Genomic DNA, 17725 nt, shown 5'->3' on the forward strand with positions numbered 1-17725 from the left:
AAAAAAAAAAAAAAAAAAAGAGAGAGAGTTCAAATCCAGCCTGGGTTATACAGCAAAACCCCGTTTCAAGAAAACAAAACCAAATCAAATGATAATAATAAAACCCTGGCAAAGCACTGCCTTCCCAGGTCTCCTAAAATGTAAACAGAGCTCTGGCCTGCAGTCTGCTTCTCAGTACAGACTCAGGAAACAAGGGAATGATGTCACCGGATGCTCACAGAAGTGCTGCTTCCGAATCCCAGGATGCAGCATCTCCATGCCCATCAGCAGGCAAACGGGTAAACAAAACACTGCCAAGGCAGACCTGGGGTTTTATCCTGCCTTAAGACATGACGGAGCTAGAGGGAAGGAAGGCTCCGTGTGTAAGGCTCCGCAGTTCTTGCAGAGGATCAGGGTTTAACTCCCAACACACACATGGCCACTCACAAACACCTGGAACCCTAGTTCTGGCTTCCGAAGGCACACATACACATAAAACAAAAATAAAGGGGGTGGGGGGAGTTAATGTGTGGAACAACACAGATGACCTCAGAGGACCATGCTGCCAAGGTAAATGAGCCAGGCACAAGGCCAAATACTGGCTAGGTGCAGCAGTGCACAGATTTTAATCCCAGCCCCAGGAGACAAAGGGATCTCAGAGATGGAGGCCAGCCTAGTCTACCCACAGTCTAGGGCATTGAGAGCTGTGCACTGAGAATATATTAAGACAAGTATTATATGATTGCAGAGACTAGAATTAGAGGAAGTTGTGAGCAGCCATGTGGGCTCTGAGAATTGAACCAAGGTCCTTTAGAAGGGCAGCCACTCTCAAAACCACTAGCCCATCCCTCCAGTCCCCTTCTCTCACTTAAAGACACATGTTTAGCCCAGGCTGGTTTGAAACTATTGATTCTCCTGCTAGCACAACCTGTACAGGCTGTGTTGTGAGAGGCAGCTCCAGCCACCTGCCAAGTATAGACCACAGAGGGAGGACCACAGAGGGAGGACCACAGAGGGAGGACCACGGAGGGAAGAGCACAGAGGGAGGACCACGGATGTTAAGAGCATGGAGGACCTCAGAGGGAGGACCACAGAGGGAAGACCATGGAGTGAAGCTAGGCTCTGCTCAGAACAGGCGAGTTGAGGCGATTGAAGAAAGTGCGAAAATACACTAAAGAGAGGAGGAAGAGGAGCACCGTGGTGGTTGCTGGTTTGAGATATGTGGAAAAACAAGCAAGCAAGGGACAGGCCGTGGGGTGTGGGAAGGAGCTGCAATTTTAAATAAGATAGTGAGGGAAAGTTCCTGAGAGGCACCCTGAATAAAGCCCTGGAAGGTTGTGAGGGAGGCAGCCATGCGAACATCAGGGACATCAAGGTCAAAGTAAGGTGGTCTGTAATGATGGAAGGCACCTGGGCTGCAGTGTGCATGTCAAAGGTGCCTCGTGGAGGTGGAGGCAACTTGGAGGGAGGGAAGGGGGGATGAAGCTACAGGCTTCATGGCACATGGGCCTGTCTGTGGCTGCAGCTGTCGGTGAGACATGGAGCCACCACAGGGTCATTACAGAGCCGCATTTCCTCAACATTGTTAACGGATCTTGTTAAAATGCACACTGTGGGGTCTGGAGAGGCCTCAGCTGTTGCAGCACTAACCGCTCTTCCAGAGGATCTATGTTTGATTCCCAACACCTACATGGAATGTTCTGGAACTCCAGTTCCTGGGGGATCTGATAGCCTTTTCTAGATTCTGCAGGCACTGCATGCGTGTGACACACAGATGACATAGACATATGCAGGCAAAACATTCACATACATTACATAAAAATGAAAAAAATTCTTTTTAAAAAAAAATGCAGATATTGGGCTGGTGAGATGGCTCAGCGGTTAAGAGTGCTGACTGCTCTTCCAGAGATCCTGAGTTCAAATCCCAGCAACCACATGGTGGCTCACAAGCATCTGTAATGGGATCTGTTGTCTTCTTCTGGTGTGTCTGAAGGCAGTTACAATGCACTCATATAAGTAAAATCTTTTTAAAAAAAATGCAGACCTTGATTAGTAGAAGGGGCCAGGGGACCCTGGAATTCCAAATATCACACTGGAAATCTTTTTTTTTTTTTTTCCAAGACAGGGTTTCTCTGTGTAGCCCTGGCTGTCCTGGAACTCACTTTGTAGACCAGAAATTCACCTGCCTCTGCCTCCCAAGTGCTGGGATTAAAGGCGTGCACCACTACACCCGGCTCACACTGGAAATCTTGAGACCACTGTATCCTGAAGAGGCTCCGTCCGCCTAGTCTACAGGAGGATGACTATATGTGGAGGGTAATCAAGTTTTCAGGCTCAGCTGACAGCCAGCGGCAAATGCCAGGCCCTGGGAAGGCACTGTGGACTTCTCCGTCCACCACAGCTCCATGTATTGGTCCGGGACACACCATCACAAGAGCTGTCAAAAGTTAGGACCTGCTTGGATTTGTGTTGCTGGATTGGCAACTGAAGTTGGGTTTGTGCGCACACAAGCCAGGGGACCGTGCTCGACACCGCGCAGCAGGTACTCAGCCAAACTCTTTAAAACACCGGGTGGCTGCTGCTGGTTTGTTTTGTTTTGTTTTAGATTTATTTATTTATTATATGTAAGTACACTGTAGCTGTCTTCAGACACCCCAGAAGAGGGAGTCAGATCTTGTTACAAATGGTTGTGAGCCACCATGTGGTTGCTGGGATTTGAACTAAGGACCTTTGGAAGAGCAGTCGGGTGCTCTTACCTCCTGAGCCATCTCACCAGCCTGGCTGCTGCTATTTTATGCAAATAAATTCTGGGTTGCTTGCTCTGTGGCAACCCATAATTCAAACAAATTGATTTTTAAGGGATCCCTCTGGGGCTCGGACAACAGGCTGAAAGTGAAAAGAAGGCAGAGGCTAATGCACCCTAAACATCCAAATGGGAGCCTTTCTCCATTCACCTTGAAGCCTTGGGTATAGCAGCAGCCCAGGGAGAAAGTGGCCAGATCTCCTTCGAAGCAAGGACCTGGACAGGATGTGGGGTGGAGTCGCATGCGTGTGGGCTGAGTAGCTGGGGAGGAGAGGTTTGCTCTTACCCGGGCTGGGGAAGCCCTCGGGAGGAACTGGGTAGGGACAGGGCATGACTGCCTATCAGATATACAGGAAGTCGAGAACAGGTCTGGACCAGATATTAAGAAATGAGAAAAGGTGGGTTGGGTTACCGTTCAGTGGGAGAGGGCTAGCCTGTCCACCACGTGCGTGGCCCTGGGTCTCATCCCTAGCAGTGGAACAAAGGCAGACACAAAATGTAAAAGGTCATTAGCATACTCAAGACAGGAGGCTGGGGAAGATCACCCTAACCCTGGTAACCCTAACCCTGAGTGACTCTGGCCCTAGGTTGGTAGGTCAGTACAAAGGCAGCCAAATCTATCAAGCACCTGGACTCTTGTTGCATTTACCCAAAATCGGACCCAGAATGACCTTCGCAAGACGAGTTCTTTCTGGCTTCGAGTTGAAGGCAAAGCTGTGGTTTAGGGTAGGTTCCGGAAAAAAATGGAAGAAGGAACCAGAGGCAGAATATAAATAAGCTGTGTATATATGTGTGTGTGTGTGTGTGCGCGCGCGCGCGCGCGCGCACACGTGCGGGTGCGTGTGTGCGTTGTGTGTATGTTTTGAGACATTTTACTATGTAGCCCTGGCTAGCCTCAAACTCCTGGAGATCTGCCTGTCTCTGTCTTTCAAGGGTTGGATTTAAAGGTGTGCATCACCACACCTAGCTCAAGGTATATTCATAAGGAGTTTTTCTGTCAAGTTGTGTAAGGAATGGGGCTGCCGCTGGAGCCTGGGAGGAGAATGGAGACATGCCAGCAGGTTTGGGTACGGATTCCCGAATGACTCAGACAGAGCAAACAACTGATAGGGTGCCCGACTCGAAGTCCCTGAAGCAACAGAAGGCTTGGCTGTAGACAGCTGATCCTGGTAATCAGAGAACCTGGACATGGGTGCGGTGGGCACCGCTGGCAGGAAACAGGGAGATGAAGGAGGTGGAGCCTTCAACAGGAAATGGAGAGATGGTGGAGGTAGAGACCTTCAGCAGGAAACAGGGAGATGGTGGAGGTGGAGCCTTCAACAGGAAATGGAGAGATGGTGGAGGTAGAGACCTTCAGCAGCTCTTTGTCTGGGAACTCTGATATGCTCAAGATGGTCCTTGAGAGTGAGGATGGGCAGGGGGCTTCAGGAGATTCAGAGGTTGGATGTGAGGGTGAGGTTTCTCCAGAGTGGTTTGACCTTTGACCTTAGGTGCTCTGTTGACCTTAGCTGCTTTTGAATCTCTACTGCAAACCACACCTCCCGAGTGCTGGTGTTACACATGCTCCACTCAACAACAACAACAGCAAAGCAATCTGAATCCAGGAGCCCTGGCACCAAGAGGAGGAATCTGGGCTGTGGGTGCACCAGTGCTTGTGGAAGGCCCTAATTTTGACCCCCAGTTCCTGCTAGTTTTCCCAAAGAAAGAAACAAGTTCTCCCTCTCTTCCCTCCTGAGCTTCCAAGAAAGGCCGCACTTCAGGGTAGGTAGGTAGCCAGGGTAGAGGGCCACCACTTTAAGGCTCTGCCCAGATCCTAACCACCACAGGCCCTCACACAGCTGTCTTTGTGTTGACCCAGATCCTAGCTGATTCCTTTGTGCCTCCTGTCTCCAGAGCCGCCAGTTCTCTTATCGGGAGGAGGCATCAGATCCGTTGCCACCTGAAGCTGCCAACCTGCTTATTTGCTCTAGACCTGCCTGACAGGGTCACTCCCACAACCCTCTGTCCTTAGGAGCGCCAGCTGGAATCCCGCCCCCCACCCCCTGTATATCTGCTGTGACCGGCAGCTGGGTGAAGGAAACCTCCCGAGCAGCAGACCATGCCAGAAAGAACACACCTGGGGAATCACTCGGGCTGGCCACAGCCGGCCCTGCTTCCTCTGCTCTGATCAGCGGCATGATGGGAAAATTTCTTTTGGTTTCTTTCTTTAAACTGGGATGGTTTTTGTTTGGTTGGTTTAGTTTTTGGTTTTGGTTTTGAAATCACTGAGAATTTCTTAACTTTCTTAAACTCAGATTTTGTTTTTCGATAAAATGAGAACAAAACCTTCTCGTGTAGTGAGAAAATTGTTCAGTGTAAAAGTGCTGAGTATCTAGTGCGACACCTGGGAGGAGGCCACTGTGAACTCTGGGTGGCATGGGATGGACTTTACCTGGTGGGGTGGCCAGACCTCCTGAGACAGGGTTCTGACTGACCGCACATGGCCAGCAGCTTGGTCCACAATAATCTCAGGGGCCTATGACAATGTCTTTTAGTGATTTTATTTTAATGACTTAAATTTCCTTTAAAGTCAAGGTAATAAATAATACTAAGATTGCCATATTAGCCAATTAGTTATTCATTACAATATCTTCATCCATAAGTACTCACTGTTATAGACATTATTATATTAACATTATATTAACGCTACATACAAGATCTTATCTTGGTGGCATTGAAAAACATATTTTAAACTGTTTGGGTTTTGTTTTGTTTTTGTTTTTTGAAAAAAATAAAAAAATAAAGGAAGAGCCAGAGACAAAAGTATCAACGGCCTGAGAGCCCAACAATGCAGGTGGCCCAGCACTCCTGAACTAGGGGACGAAGGTAGAGAAGTACAAGCTGGGGTGCCCAGGAGCTGGGCCCTGCACCCATCCTACAGGGAATCCTGGCTGATCACTAGCCGTCTCTCCTGTGCTTGGATGTATGTTTGCTCAGACCTAGCGGGCAGGAAACTGTGTGCTGCATCCTATAAGTCCACCCACCCAGGACACTCGTTGAACCAAGAACAAACAACTCAGCAACAGTGTAACACTATGATTTAAAAACATGCAAGGAGCCAGTGAGTTGGTCCCCAGGTGAAGGCACCTGCTGCCAAGCCGGACCTAAGTTAGAAACCCACGACCTGAGTTAGAACCCAGGTGTTGGAAGAAGAGAACTGACTCCAGAACGTTGTCCTCTGACCTCCAGCATGTGCAAGCTGAAGAGGGGGGACAACACACAAGTGCACACAGACACACACATGCACAACATGAATAAATAAATGTTTAAAAAACGGACATAGTGCCGAGCAGTGGTGGCGCATGCCTTTAATCCCAGCACTTGGGAGGCAGAGGCAGGTGGATTTCTGAGTTCAAGGCCTGCCTGGTCTACAAAGTGAGTTCCAGGACAGCCAGGGCTACACAGAGAAACCCTGTCTGGAAAAAAACAAAACAAAACAACAGAAACGGACATAGTCTCCAACAATACACTTTTCTCCAGATGCCCAGGTGACCAACAAGCAAGCACACAAGAACATGCTTGGACATCACTAGTCACTAGGGAAACAAAGTCACAAGACACCATTTCCCACCCACTAAGACACTAGTGCCACACTTGCCCTGAATAACACACACCTGTTAGAGAGGATGTGGAGAAATCCGAACCTTTGTATGCTGCTGCTGGGGATATAAATAACACAGCTACTAAGAAAAACTCTATCATGGTTCTTTTAAAATCTATCAATTGCTATATATTAACAACAACTCCACTTCTGGGTGTATATCCCAAAGAATCGAATGTAAAAGCAAATGTCAACCAGAACACTCTACGGCATGGATGACCCTTGAAGCTTTGTGCTAGATGAAATAACCAGACCGGAAGGGGTAAACACTGAGCCTCACTCTTCTAGAGACTTTGTTGCAAAGCTCACCTCCCACTCCCCGAGCCTTTACCCACCAGCCTGAAGGGCTGTCCTCCGTGCCCACCACTTCTCACCAAGCAGCAGTCTGAATCACGTGCCCCACTAGTTCCAGGAGAAACTGCCTCAGATTTTGCCTTCCCCGGGGTTCTCCCTCCCCGACGAACTTCATATCAGCAAAAACAGTGTCCCTCAAAGTGAACGTTTGTTCTATACATAACAGAGGACTACGGATCACAAGTTAGTTCCTCCCACACCCAGGCACAAGGTGAAACCAATTAATATGTAAATATCCGTCAGCACCCCAGAACCAGCCTGATTAGGAAAGGAAAGGCGAGACTCAATTCACCACCTGCCTCCTAGAATTTTTAAACACATCCCACATCCCTCTAGCCCAGGCTAGACTTGGATTCACTATTTAGCTGAGGGTAACCTTGAGTTTCTGGTACTCCCGCCTCTACGTCCCAAGTTGCAGGGACTGCAGGCACAAGCCATCAAAATGGGTTTCATCTCGCAGGGCTCATTCCGAACTGCGGACTGAGCCCATGCTTGACAAGTTCTCTACCAATTAAGCGACATCACGAGTCCTCCCGGTTATCTTTAGAAGATTCCCTTTCTCCTTTACTTAACTACTGGGGTGAATGTAAAAATGGCTCCTTTGGGCATCAAAGAACTTCCTAAGCCCAGGTGACTCGCAGTGCTTGGAAATGGCCCGGTCCAGACTTGAGAATAAAATAGTGCAAAAGGGCACAATGAAGTTGAATTCTGTTTCCTTGGAGCTTTTTGCTGCGTGAGGCCCGGCAACGGGTTGTTAGGGGTAGGGTGGGGTGGGGATGGGTGAGTCTTCCAGTCTACACTGAGTGAGGCCTCGCGGAATTCCAAGACCTGTTCTGGGGTGGGAATTCTTAAACAGTTCCCCTATTCCATGACTGCCATCACCTACCTTCAGGAGAAGGTGTGGCCGGTAGGTTGTTCATCGTTGCTGATGGCAGGCTATTTCGTAGGGTCAGATCTGTGGGAAGAAGGACAGACAAGAATGAGGTGGACGGGCTCCTGAGGTCGCAGGGCTTGGAGATCCCAGGAGAGCCTCGGGCGCCAGGTTTTCCCCGAGTCCCTTCCCCTGGATATATCCACTCTCTTCCTTTCGGTTCTAATCAGCTTCCATAAACAAATCCTTCCCCCAAGAGCTGACCCTGGTCGCGAGGTCGGGGGATGGGTGGCGTTGGTGACCCTTTCCCCAGGCCTGGGAAAGTTGAGCAAGGGTCGGCCCGGTTGCGCCCATGAGCGATCCGGGTCCCTTAGCCACCTGCATTACCTGGGCTTCCAGGGCCAGGAGCCCCGCCGAGCCGTCCGCTGGGTGCTCCCCGCTCCCCGGGGACCCCGCGTGCCCCAGGCCCGCGCCCTGGTCGTCGAATGTCCCCGCAGCCGCGCAGTACCCGTGCGGGTCCGGTCGCAGGCGCGCGGCGGCCGAGTGCGGGCTCCGGGCTTCCGCGCAGCGCGCTCACCTTTCCAGTCCGACGGGCAGGTAGGGCCCGGCGCCGCGCGTCCTTTTGAACTCGCCGGGGTGGGAGCGGCCGAGAGTCGCCCGAGCCGCGCCCGGGACCCCGCGCCGAGCGGCCGCCGAGCCCGGACCGCGGTGGGAGGGACAGGAAGGAGCTCGGGGCCGCCCTCAGCAGGTTCCCCCGGGAGGAAAGGCCACTGTCCGGAGCCGCTCCGCCCCCGTGCCAGGCTCGGCCGGGGTCGGCAGCGCCAGCTGTAGGGCGAGCGAGGGGCGTGTCCCGCGGGGCTCAGTCACGCGTGGGCCCTCTGGAGTCCGCGACTGCGGGGCGACTTAGCCGAGCACCTCCCGGGGCCACCTGGACCTTCTGCGTGCGACCTTCCCAGGAGGCGGTGGAGCGTGGAGAGGGTAGGAGGTGTGGCTGTGGACTGTTTAGGATTAAAAGCTCCAGCGTAAGTGCATGCCAGCTGGGTGGCTGTGGGCACATTCCTGAACACCTCAGTAGTCGGTTTCCTCATCCCTAAAATGGGGACTGAAAGTGGCAATTCCCGTAAAGCCGCTTTACAGCCTTGGTCCTAGCCCGAGGCAAGCGCCTTGATTTAAATATTCATCAGTGCTGTACTTTAGCGGCAGTTTGACTCACGACAGTGACAGGAAATGCTCCCAAATTAACTAGAGGAACTCGTTGACTAAGAGGCTGTAATTCTATATAACAGGCTCTGGAGGTAGTCCCGCTGTGTAAGCTAGCACAGGTTACTTCTGATTCTTTGGGCAAAGATTTGTGAACTCGAGAATGTTACTGCGGAGCTCCAATGAGTTGCCTAGAACCTCACCTAGCACATGATAATGTGCTCAATAAACACTGGCCAGCGTTACCTGGGTAACTCACTGAGGGTCGGACCTGACCAACCACACTTGGCTTTCATGTCTTTTTTTTTTTTTTTTTTTTCCCTTTAAAATATAACCTTTAAAAGTTTGCTTCGGGGGAGAGGGGTTAGCTGGAGAAAGGCTTCCAGTAGTTCACAACCTCCTGTGATTCAGTCTCAGGAGATCTTGACGCCCTCTTCTGGCATCCACTGGCACCGGCACCGGCACCGGCAGGCTCACTTAAAACTTTGCTGGGGCTGATGAGAAAGCTTAGTCAGTGAAGACACCTAACTGCCTAGTAAACCTAACAACTGAGTTTCCCAGAAACCACAAGCTGGCCTCAGGTTAGGACCCACTGCCTCCGCTTTGGTATTGCTGGGACGACAGGTTGGCACATGACACCCCAGTCTATACTCAGACGCAGCCTGTCAACACTGTCCTTCAGAGTCTGTGTCAGACCTCCATAAGGAGTCAAGTGAATCCATGATGGACACAGTCTCACATGGACAGCCAGTCTTCTCTAAGAGTGAAACTTAAGCCTCGGAAACTGGGGCAGCCATGCTTTTGTCAACAGACCTCTTGGGACCTCAGGGCAGACGAGACAGGTGACATTTATCTCTGCCTGGCTTTATTGGCTTCCTTGTGCTTCTGCTGGGGTGGCAGTCTTCTGTGTCCTTGCCTTTTTCCTGGATGATGTCTGGGCAAACTGTTCAGTTCCCGGCTGAGACTGTCCACACTACCCAATCATGTGGGCCCTTTCCTTCCCCCTTGGACGCTTCCGTGGGATCGCAGTAAAGTACCATGCTCACAGCGTAGTATATTTTCCACTCTAGCTGTGCCTCTGTTGTAGCAGTTACTGACTCCTCCCCCCCCCCATCAGACGGGAAGTCCTACAACTTGGACGTGGCCTACTCCCCCATAGAGTTCCCATTTTATTGGGGGGAAGAGAAGACAAAGACAAAGCAAACCCCATAAGCAAAAGGCTTGAACTGGGTTTCTCCAGACTCTTTTTTTTTTAAGACAGCAGCACCTGTATCACATAGCAAAGGCTGACCTTGAAGTTCTGGTCCTCCCACCCTCACCTCCGAGGACTGATCTTGCAGGTAGGTGTCTGCCCACCTGCCTGGTTTATGTGGTACTGGGGAATCAAATCCAGGCCTTCGAGGATGTTAGACAAGCATGCTACCAATTCAAGTGCCCGTGCAGCCCGAGGGTTTGTCAGATGGTGAACCTGGAGCAGAGGTGCCTCTATTCCCAGCCCGTTCTTACCCTTCCATGACACCCTAGTTAGCCTGGAGTAGTGATCCTGACTGCCACAGGAGGGAGTGCCTGGGGGAGAGCTAGAATGGGCGGAGCCAGCAGTGGGGTTATTTAAAAATCTCTCGGGAGGCACCCTCCCAGGACTACTGTATAGAGAGAGCTGTGAAGGGCAGTCTTTCAAAATGAGAAAAAGAGGGCTTGATTTCGGAAGATGACGATTCCTAAGGGCTTGGGTACAGGAAGCTGTGCCCCGACATGGACCCTTCATCACGGTGTGTGCTTGCTTGCTTATCCCAGGCCACTGTGTGTGAACCTACATGTTCATCACAGGGCCAGGAAGGACTGCCCTCCAGAGGCCTGTGCTGGATAGAGACAGGCTTATCTGCACTCAATGCTTCCTGTGTATCAAAAGGGTTTGGGGAAGTATTGATCAAGGAAGCATTTTCTTGATGGATGAAAAAAATAACTCGGTTACCAGCCTCTCCCTGTGATGGACAGTATACTGTACACAAAAGTAGAATGGAAAAATTACTCCCAGATATAAACACAGAACCCCAGCTCCTATGTGGACACACTTACTGGAAAATCCTGTATGTGCCTCAAATTCTGTGTCCTGCGTTAGGGGACTGTGGGCCCTCTAGAATTGGTGTTTGTAGCTCAGGACATAATTGATGTACAATAAACAGTCCATAATAGTACTGTACAGTTGGATGAGTCTCCACCCATGTACACACCCACCAAATGACCCTCATAACAGTAAAAATTATGATGGTTCATAATTACTATCAAAGGCCCTCCTCGCCCCCAACCCACCACCTTCCTGTCAACATAGACATGTTGTCCCCTGCCCTACTAGTGACAGGCACCATTCCTACATCCTTGCTGTAGGATGGCCACACTGTGCAAAAGGAAAGAGCCAGTTCTTTCTCTAGTGTACACGTATCTGGGGAGGATGTTGCAGCTAGGCAGGCCATAGCAGTAACTGAGGCTGGGCAGCAGATCTCTCCCCATCCGTGGATTCCCCAGGCTGGTTGGTCTTGTCTTTCCTGTGCCTAGCTGTTCTTCCAGCAGCTCTGTGAACCGCCTACCTGCAAAGGCAATCCTCTATTTCTTCATCTCATACATTCCTTGCCTGCAACCAGAGGATCCAGATAACTGAGGTTCCCACCAGAGGGTCCGGATAACCAAGGTCCCCTCTGTAGTCATTTCCAGAGAGTGATAGGGCCTGAGTCCTGTCTCTCAAGTTTAACCTTGGGTAACTTCTCACCAGTGTGCATTTTCCTCTAAAGCACGTCAGCCCTGGCAGGTCTGCTCGGCACCCTCATGTTTGGCGCTGTGTCTCTGTATTTAGCACACAGGAGGCTCTCACAAGGAGTGACTGGTGTGACCTGTCAGCTGTCCTGAGAACAAAGGTAGGTTGGGCGTGGCAGCACACACTTGTCATTTTAGCAAGTGGAGGCAATGGCAGGATATGTGAGCCAACCCAGGCTACATTGAGACCCTGTTTCAAAAGACCAAAGATGTCTGCATGCATGAGAGCAGGGGAGGGCGGAGATGGGGGGAGGATGAGGGAACAAAGGCAGAGCAGATGACAGAGCCCCAGAGCCACTGTGTTTTTACAAAAGTTTGCTCTGACAGCACTTGGCCTGGAACTTCTGACCCTGCGCATAATGCCATCCAGGCCGAATTCCTGTCCGTGTCCCCCACCCTACCCCACCCCACCCTGTCTTTCGTAGCATCCATCTGGATCAGACCTTCATTCACAGGGCACCAGGCTGTAGAGATGACATGGCTCCGACTCCGGTGGACAGCCCTTTCCCACAGTGTCTGCTGCTGTAGGAATGCACTCAGAAAAGCATTCCAGCCAGGATGCTTGTGACCTGGGGTCGGTGTGTGACGAAAGCCTTCTGAACCTGGGCAGAAACCATTACCCCGTCTAAGTGGAAAATGGCTGTTCAGGGCAAGACACCTCGGTTAGTCAAAACCATACTTTATTTAGTAGTGAAAATGTTTCAGCTTTAACTCTTTGCCAAGTGAGTGGCTAGCTGGATGCATGTCCTCTGACCGTGTGGACGTACCTAAGGAAGCTTTTCTTTGGCATTATTACAGCCCTGCTTCTATTACTGCTCAAGCCTCTGGTAAAATGCTCCGTGTGTGGTGCCCTCCTCCCTCCGGCTGGTGCAGACTCCATCAATGGCGGGCGGGTCTCCGAGGGCACGTATTCATACTGCCTGAGAACGTGGCTTGGATGTGGCTTATACCCTTGGCCCTCTGCTTGAGAAACTTGTCTGGGCAGACGAGCTTAGGTCCTTGGCAGTTTCTCTTCAGAGTTCCGTGTTTTCACTGGTAAATACCTGGGGGGGAAATACAGTTTGTTAGATGCTGGCCTACTCGGGAGGGGCTAAACCTCAGCTTCTTTCTTCTCGATCATAAGTTATGCGGCACCTACAGCACTGGCCTGGGGTTACCCTGTCACATCGGCAGCAGCTATTCTAAGGAGTTGGCACCTTTCACTAGGAGGACTGCTTAGGTGTTTCTCCAGAGTTAAGTAATCTGTGGCTCTGTTTTATGTGACCATTCTGGGTCACCTGAATTTACTGTGCTGCACTGTAGGTGTGAGTGTGTGTAAGTATGTTTTACATGTTCCCTATAACATCCCTTTTTTTTTTTAAAGATTTATTTATTTATTATATGTAAGTACACTGTAGTTGTCTTCAGACACTCCAGAAGAGGGAGTCAGATCTTGTTACAGATGGTTTGAGCCACCATGTGGTTGCTGGGATTTGAACTCCAGACCTTTGGAAGAGCAGTCGGGTGCTCTTACCCACTGAGCCATCTCACCAGCCCCCATAACATCCCTTTTTAAATCGAGTATGCACAGGCTGGGAGAACCCCTGTGTGAACACTGGGCAGGTAGCATGGGGTGCTTGTAATCCCAGCATTCAAACTAGCTCCATGGCTGGCCAAGGGCGGCCTTCACCTGCTGATCTTCCTGCTCCCTCCCAGCTCCTGAGACTACAGGTGTGTGTCGCCATGCTCAGTCTATGTGCTACTGAAGAGTGAACCAGGGCTTTATGCGTGCTAGGCAAGCGCTCGCTGACCGAGCAGCATCCCCAGGCTGCCTTCCTTCTTGCTGAGGCTCGGTGCTATGCTGGCGAGAGGTGAACATCAGGGCTGTGGTCCCACACGGGCAACAGTTCTACTAGCGAGTGAAGCTCGGCTGCCCGGGTCTCCCTCTGTGGAAGGTCTTGTGGGCCTTATAGTTTCCCAAGGCCATAAGCAACACAAAGGGCAAATACCTGATAATCACTTCTCTGAGCTCTCCTCTTTAAAAAAAGGCAGATAAGATTTTGAAGGAGTCATGGCTTGCAGGCCAGAAAGTCAGGTCTTTGGATTGTAGATGTTGTTCCTCGACCGGACACACCTCGCAACTGTGATCTGTGTGGCTGGCTCTTGTACACATATCTACAAGGGAGTAAGTGTTCCAACTACTGCCGGACACTTTTAGGCTGGCAGTCCTCAGGAGCACACCAGCTCTTACTTCTAAGTAACCCTAAACCACAAGTGGTCAGTGAGCTGGAGCGGCAAGAGGCATGATGGCTCTTTTGGTATATCTGTGTGTGTGTGTGTGTGTGTGTGTGTGTGTGTAGCCAGAAGAGGGTTTCAGTGTGTGTGTGTGTGTGTAGCCAGAAGAGGGTTTCAGTGTGTGTGTGTGTGTGTGTGTGTGTGTGTGTGTGTAGCCAGAAGAGGGTTTCAGTGTGTGTGTGTGTGTGTGTGTAGCCAGAAGTGTTTTGTGTGTGTGTGTGTATGCAGCCAGAAGAGAGTTTCAGATATCTGCCTCTATCAACTCACAGGCAGTCATTGAGAAAGTCTCTCCCTAAATCCATGTATCACAGATTTTAGGTTTGGCTGGAAGCCCCAGTAGTCTTCCCAGCATCCCCTGAACCCCTGGAGCTGGGGTTCAGGCTCCGTCTGATTCCCAGCTTGCTATGTGGATAAAGCAGTACTTTTTTTTTTTTTGTTTTGTTTTTTGTTTTTTGAGACAGGGTTTTTCTATGTAGCCCTGGCTGTCCTGGAACTCACTTTGTAGACCAGGCTGGCCTCGAACTCAGAAATCTGCCTGCCTCTGCCTCCCGAGTGCTGGGATTAAAGGCGTGCGCCACCACGCCCGGAGCCCAGTTCTTTCTTCATTATGATTTGCTTTCCATATGACTTAACGTGGGCCTGGAGAGATGGCTCAGTAGTTAAGAGCACTGGCTGATCGCCCAAAGGACCTAGGTTTGACTACGGTAGCTCACAACCATCTGTAACTACAGTTCCAGGGGATCCACTGCCCTCTCTGGCACCAGGCACACACACAAACATGGTGCACAGACACAAATGCAGGCAAAACACTTACATACATAAAATAAAAAAAAATAGAAAAAGCAATAACTTTAATAAATTTTGGGGTGAGGGGCTGCAAAATAACTTAGTGAGAAGAGGCACTTGCTGCCAAACTTGATGACTGGGGTTCGAACCCCAGCAGGCACAGCATAGTGGAGGAGACTGACTGATGCCTGTCTTCAGACCTCCACACCCAAGCCACCCACGACACTTGTGCACTAACACACACTCACGTGCACAGAGAATAAAGAAGTATGTCTAAGAACCAACAGGATAAGGCAGGAGAGCCGGGAGTAGAGGTGTACACCTGTGACCCCAGGACTTGGGAGGCAGAGGCAGGTGAGTTTCCTATGGGTTTCTATGGGTTTGAGGTTAGCCTGGTCTACACAGTGAGTTCTAGGCCAGCCAGAGCTTCACAGCAAGACCCTGTCTCAAAGAAAACAAAACCAATAAAAAATATTTTAAACACTCCTAGGTTAAAAAGAAAAAGAGAAGGCGCCCAGGGGTTTTGTCATTTGCGTGGTCCTGGGTTTGGGTTTGGCATCCAGAGCCTTGAGCACAGCACTCAGACACTGCACACACAAACCTGAATTCCCAGCCTGGTGAGGAAAACGAGGAGACCCTAAAATACTAACTTGGGGGGGGGGTTGTTGGTATGGAGCATCTGACTACGGTGAAGATATTTTTAAGGCATAGAGTCCCAATCAGAAGGCCGGCATGGGGGTGCATACCTGTATAGCAGAGGCAGGGGGACACTGGGCCTTTGAAGCTTGCCTGATCTACAAAGTGAGGTCCAGAGTTCTAGGCCAGCCAGGGCTATGAGGTGAGTGAGTGAGTGAGTGTCTTAAAAAAAAAACAAAAACAAAATGTAAACAAACAAAAGACAACTCTCTCAAAGACACCTGCACTGTGTTCTTAAAGTGTCTGTCTGTTCCTTTCCCTTAAACCTTATGCTTAAGCCAATATTAAAAAATTTCTATTGAAGCTGGGCTCCAAGGCTCAAGTGTTTAATCCCAGCACTTGGAGGGGCAGGCAGATCTCTGTAAATTCCAGGACAGCCTGGTCTACACTGCAAACTCCAGGACACCGGAGCTACATGGAGAGACTAGAAAAAGGCCAACCAGACCCCCACTTGCCTGGGTGGCGCTCTTGGTAGAGGCGGCACGGGGCTCTTCTGGTCCTGAACTGCCAGCGCCTTCCTTTTCTCTGGTTTCTGGCCGTTCTGGATTGGAAGAGGCGTCTGGGGAGGCCCCGGGGCTGCACAGCTGTGAAGAACCCTCTGCGGAGCCTGGGGAGCTGCAGGACCCGCTGCCTGAGGCTCTGGGTGGCGGAGGCCTGCTGGGCGGAGCCGATGTCCTCTGGATGGATGCTGCTCTTTTGCTCTGCTCTGCTCCCTCGCTGGAGGCTCGGGCACGGAGGACCACGTCCCCCGGGGAAGGAGCATCCTTCCCTGTCTGACCTCTGCTGGGAGACTGAGCCAAGGAGCTCAGAGCAGCTTCCTCCTGGGACTTGACCTCAGCTGCAGGAGAGGCTGGGGCCAGGGTGGGGCCATTGCAGGATGGTAGAGGCTCTTCCTCGTCTTCCTCATCCTCCTCATTCTCCTCATCCTCCTCATCCTCCTCCTCTGACGAGCTTGTTTCTGACTGGGCTTCATCCACTTCCTCATCCTTTAAGGACTCTTCACTCTCACAGCTGTCCTCTCCCCCTGCCTCAGAGGTCAGCTCCTCTCCCGTGGCTGAGACAGACTCAGGCTCACTGGCCGCAGAGGGGCTAGTGGGTGAGGTCACGGGGCTGACAGGGCTGACAGGGCTGGAGGCTGCACAGCTCTGTACTGGGGGAGAGATGACTAAGGAGCGCCGGCTGCTGCTGTGGAAGGAAGGATAATCAAATTCACAAGGGCCACACGCTAGTCCCGGGGCCACCTGAATGACCGCAGTAATCACAAGCCACGGAGCGGAGAAGGGTACAACTGTCAGGTGAGCTTGCTGGAAATAAAGTAAAAGTGCCACAGCCTTCCATCCACACGACCCCCCCCAGGCTTTGTACGAGTATGTGAAGGAAAAGAGGACTGAATGGAGGAACCTTAGAAATAGAGACTTTGGCCTGCTCCAACCCTACTTGTCCTGAGCGGGAGGGCAGAGGTGGGGGCGGGAGGAAGAAGAGAGAAACTTGGTTCCCACCCTGACGGGGATACTTTGTTGACATAAGGCTTTTTACGTTTAGAAGGCTTAAAGGAAGAGCTGGTACCTTCAGCGTCCTGGGACACCCACGGAGCTGACAATGAATCTGGGGAGAAAGGACGGAGCTCTGACTTTCAGTGATGGAGAAAGGAGAGTGGAGCTTTGGTAATGAAAGAAAACGTGGTCTCCTGAAGTCTACACTCTTCCCTAAGAGTGATCCCCATTCTTCCTCTGGTCACAGGGCCTCGGTACCACCTGGCCTCCGTGCCACCTGGAGCCTTTGGCCAGCTGGCCCTTACTTATCTTTGCCGAATTCCCACTGGCTCTCTAGCTGGTCGGTCAGCACTGCCTACAGAGGCAGGCTTTCTCTAAGTGGGAGCAATCGCTTTGGGGGGCAACTTGGAAACACCTAAGGAGGCTGGGGAAGCCCATCGACTGGCCCTGGATTGCAGCAATCCATTCCACACGGATGCTAATTCTTTAACCCTAAGTAACATTCTTAGGGAGAAATCCAAGAGAATTTGCAATAGCAAAAAAAAAAAACCTGGAAAGTTACCCAATGGCTGTTAGCAGAACAGATGATCAATCTATCATGAGCACGGTGGGTGGTACCAGACGCAGTCGCGAGAGCCACACCAGCGACATGACTAACCGGATAAACATCTCAAAGGATGCCAGGGGCACAAAAGAGGATGTGCGGCAGTCCAGGACCTGAGAGACTCAGTGAGGAGGTCTAGGGAGGCCTGGGAATTCAAGATTACTCTGAGCCTCCCATCTCAAAAATCTGGAGAAAAATATAGGCAGTATGAGTCCAC

The 17725-nt window shown here is 51.1% G+C and overlaps 2 protein-coding genes and 1 long non-coding RNA gene across 8 annotated transcripts in view; 1 reads left to right on the forward strand and 2 right to left on the reverse strand.

Annotated features, from left to right (window-relative positions):
• Smagp (small cell adhesion glycoprotein) overlaps positions 1–8587 on the reverse strand; it is a 16857-nt gene extending 8270 nt beyond the window's left edge. Inside the window, exons 1-3 of one of the 4 annotated variants that reach the window (XM_021182836.1) lie at positions 8035–8216; positions 7663–7731; positions 6436–6480 (exon numbers count right to left, since the gene is read on the reverse strand). In XM_021182836.1, the coding sequence (XP_021038495.1) occupies positions 6436–6480; positions 7663–7696 (79 nt within the window). In that variant the 5' untranslated portion in view covers positions 7697–7731; positions 8035–8216. The other 3 variants (XM_021182835.2, XM_029469773.1, XM_021182837.2) reach the window with 3 other exon arrangements.
• Positions 8588–12325, forward strand: LOC115029405. 2 transcript variants are annotated; one of them, XR_003834961.1, is made up of 3 exons: positions 8588–8669; positions 11696–11756; positions 12111–12325. It is a non-coding gene; the product is annotated as an uncharacterized LOC115029405 (long non-coding RNA). The 2 variants fall into 2 exon arrangements; XR_003834962.1 differs by lacking the exon at positions 8588–8669 and adding an exon at positions 9713–10187.
• Bin2 (bridging integrator 2) overlaps positions 12315–17725 on the reverse strand; it is a 25910-nt gene continuing 20499 nt past the window's right edge. The window contains exons 10-11 of one of the 2 annotated variants that reach the window (XM_029469772.1): positions 15867–16593; positions 12315–12698 (exon numbers count right to left, since the gene is read on the reverse strand). In XM_029469772.1, the coding sequence (XP_029325632.1) occupies positions 12669–12698; positions 15867–16593 (757 nt within the window). In that variant the 3' untranslated portion in view covers positions 12315–12668. Of the gene's footprint in view, positions 12699–15866; positions 16597–17725 lie in introns of both variants that reach the window. The other variant, XM_021182832.2, reaches the window with a different exon arrangement.

The sequence above is a fragment of the Mus caroli genome, chromosome 15, assembly GCF_900094665.2.
Source record: "Mus caroli chromosome 15, CAROLI_EIJ_v1.1, whole genome shotgun sequence".
NCBI classification, from domain to species: Eukaryota; Metazoa; Chordata; class Mammalia; order Rodentia; family Muridae; genus Mus; species Mus caroli.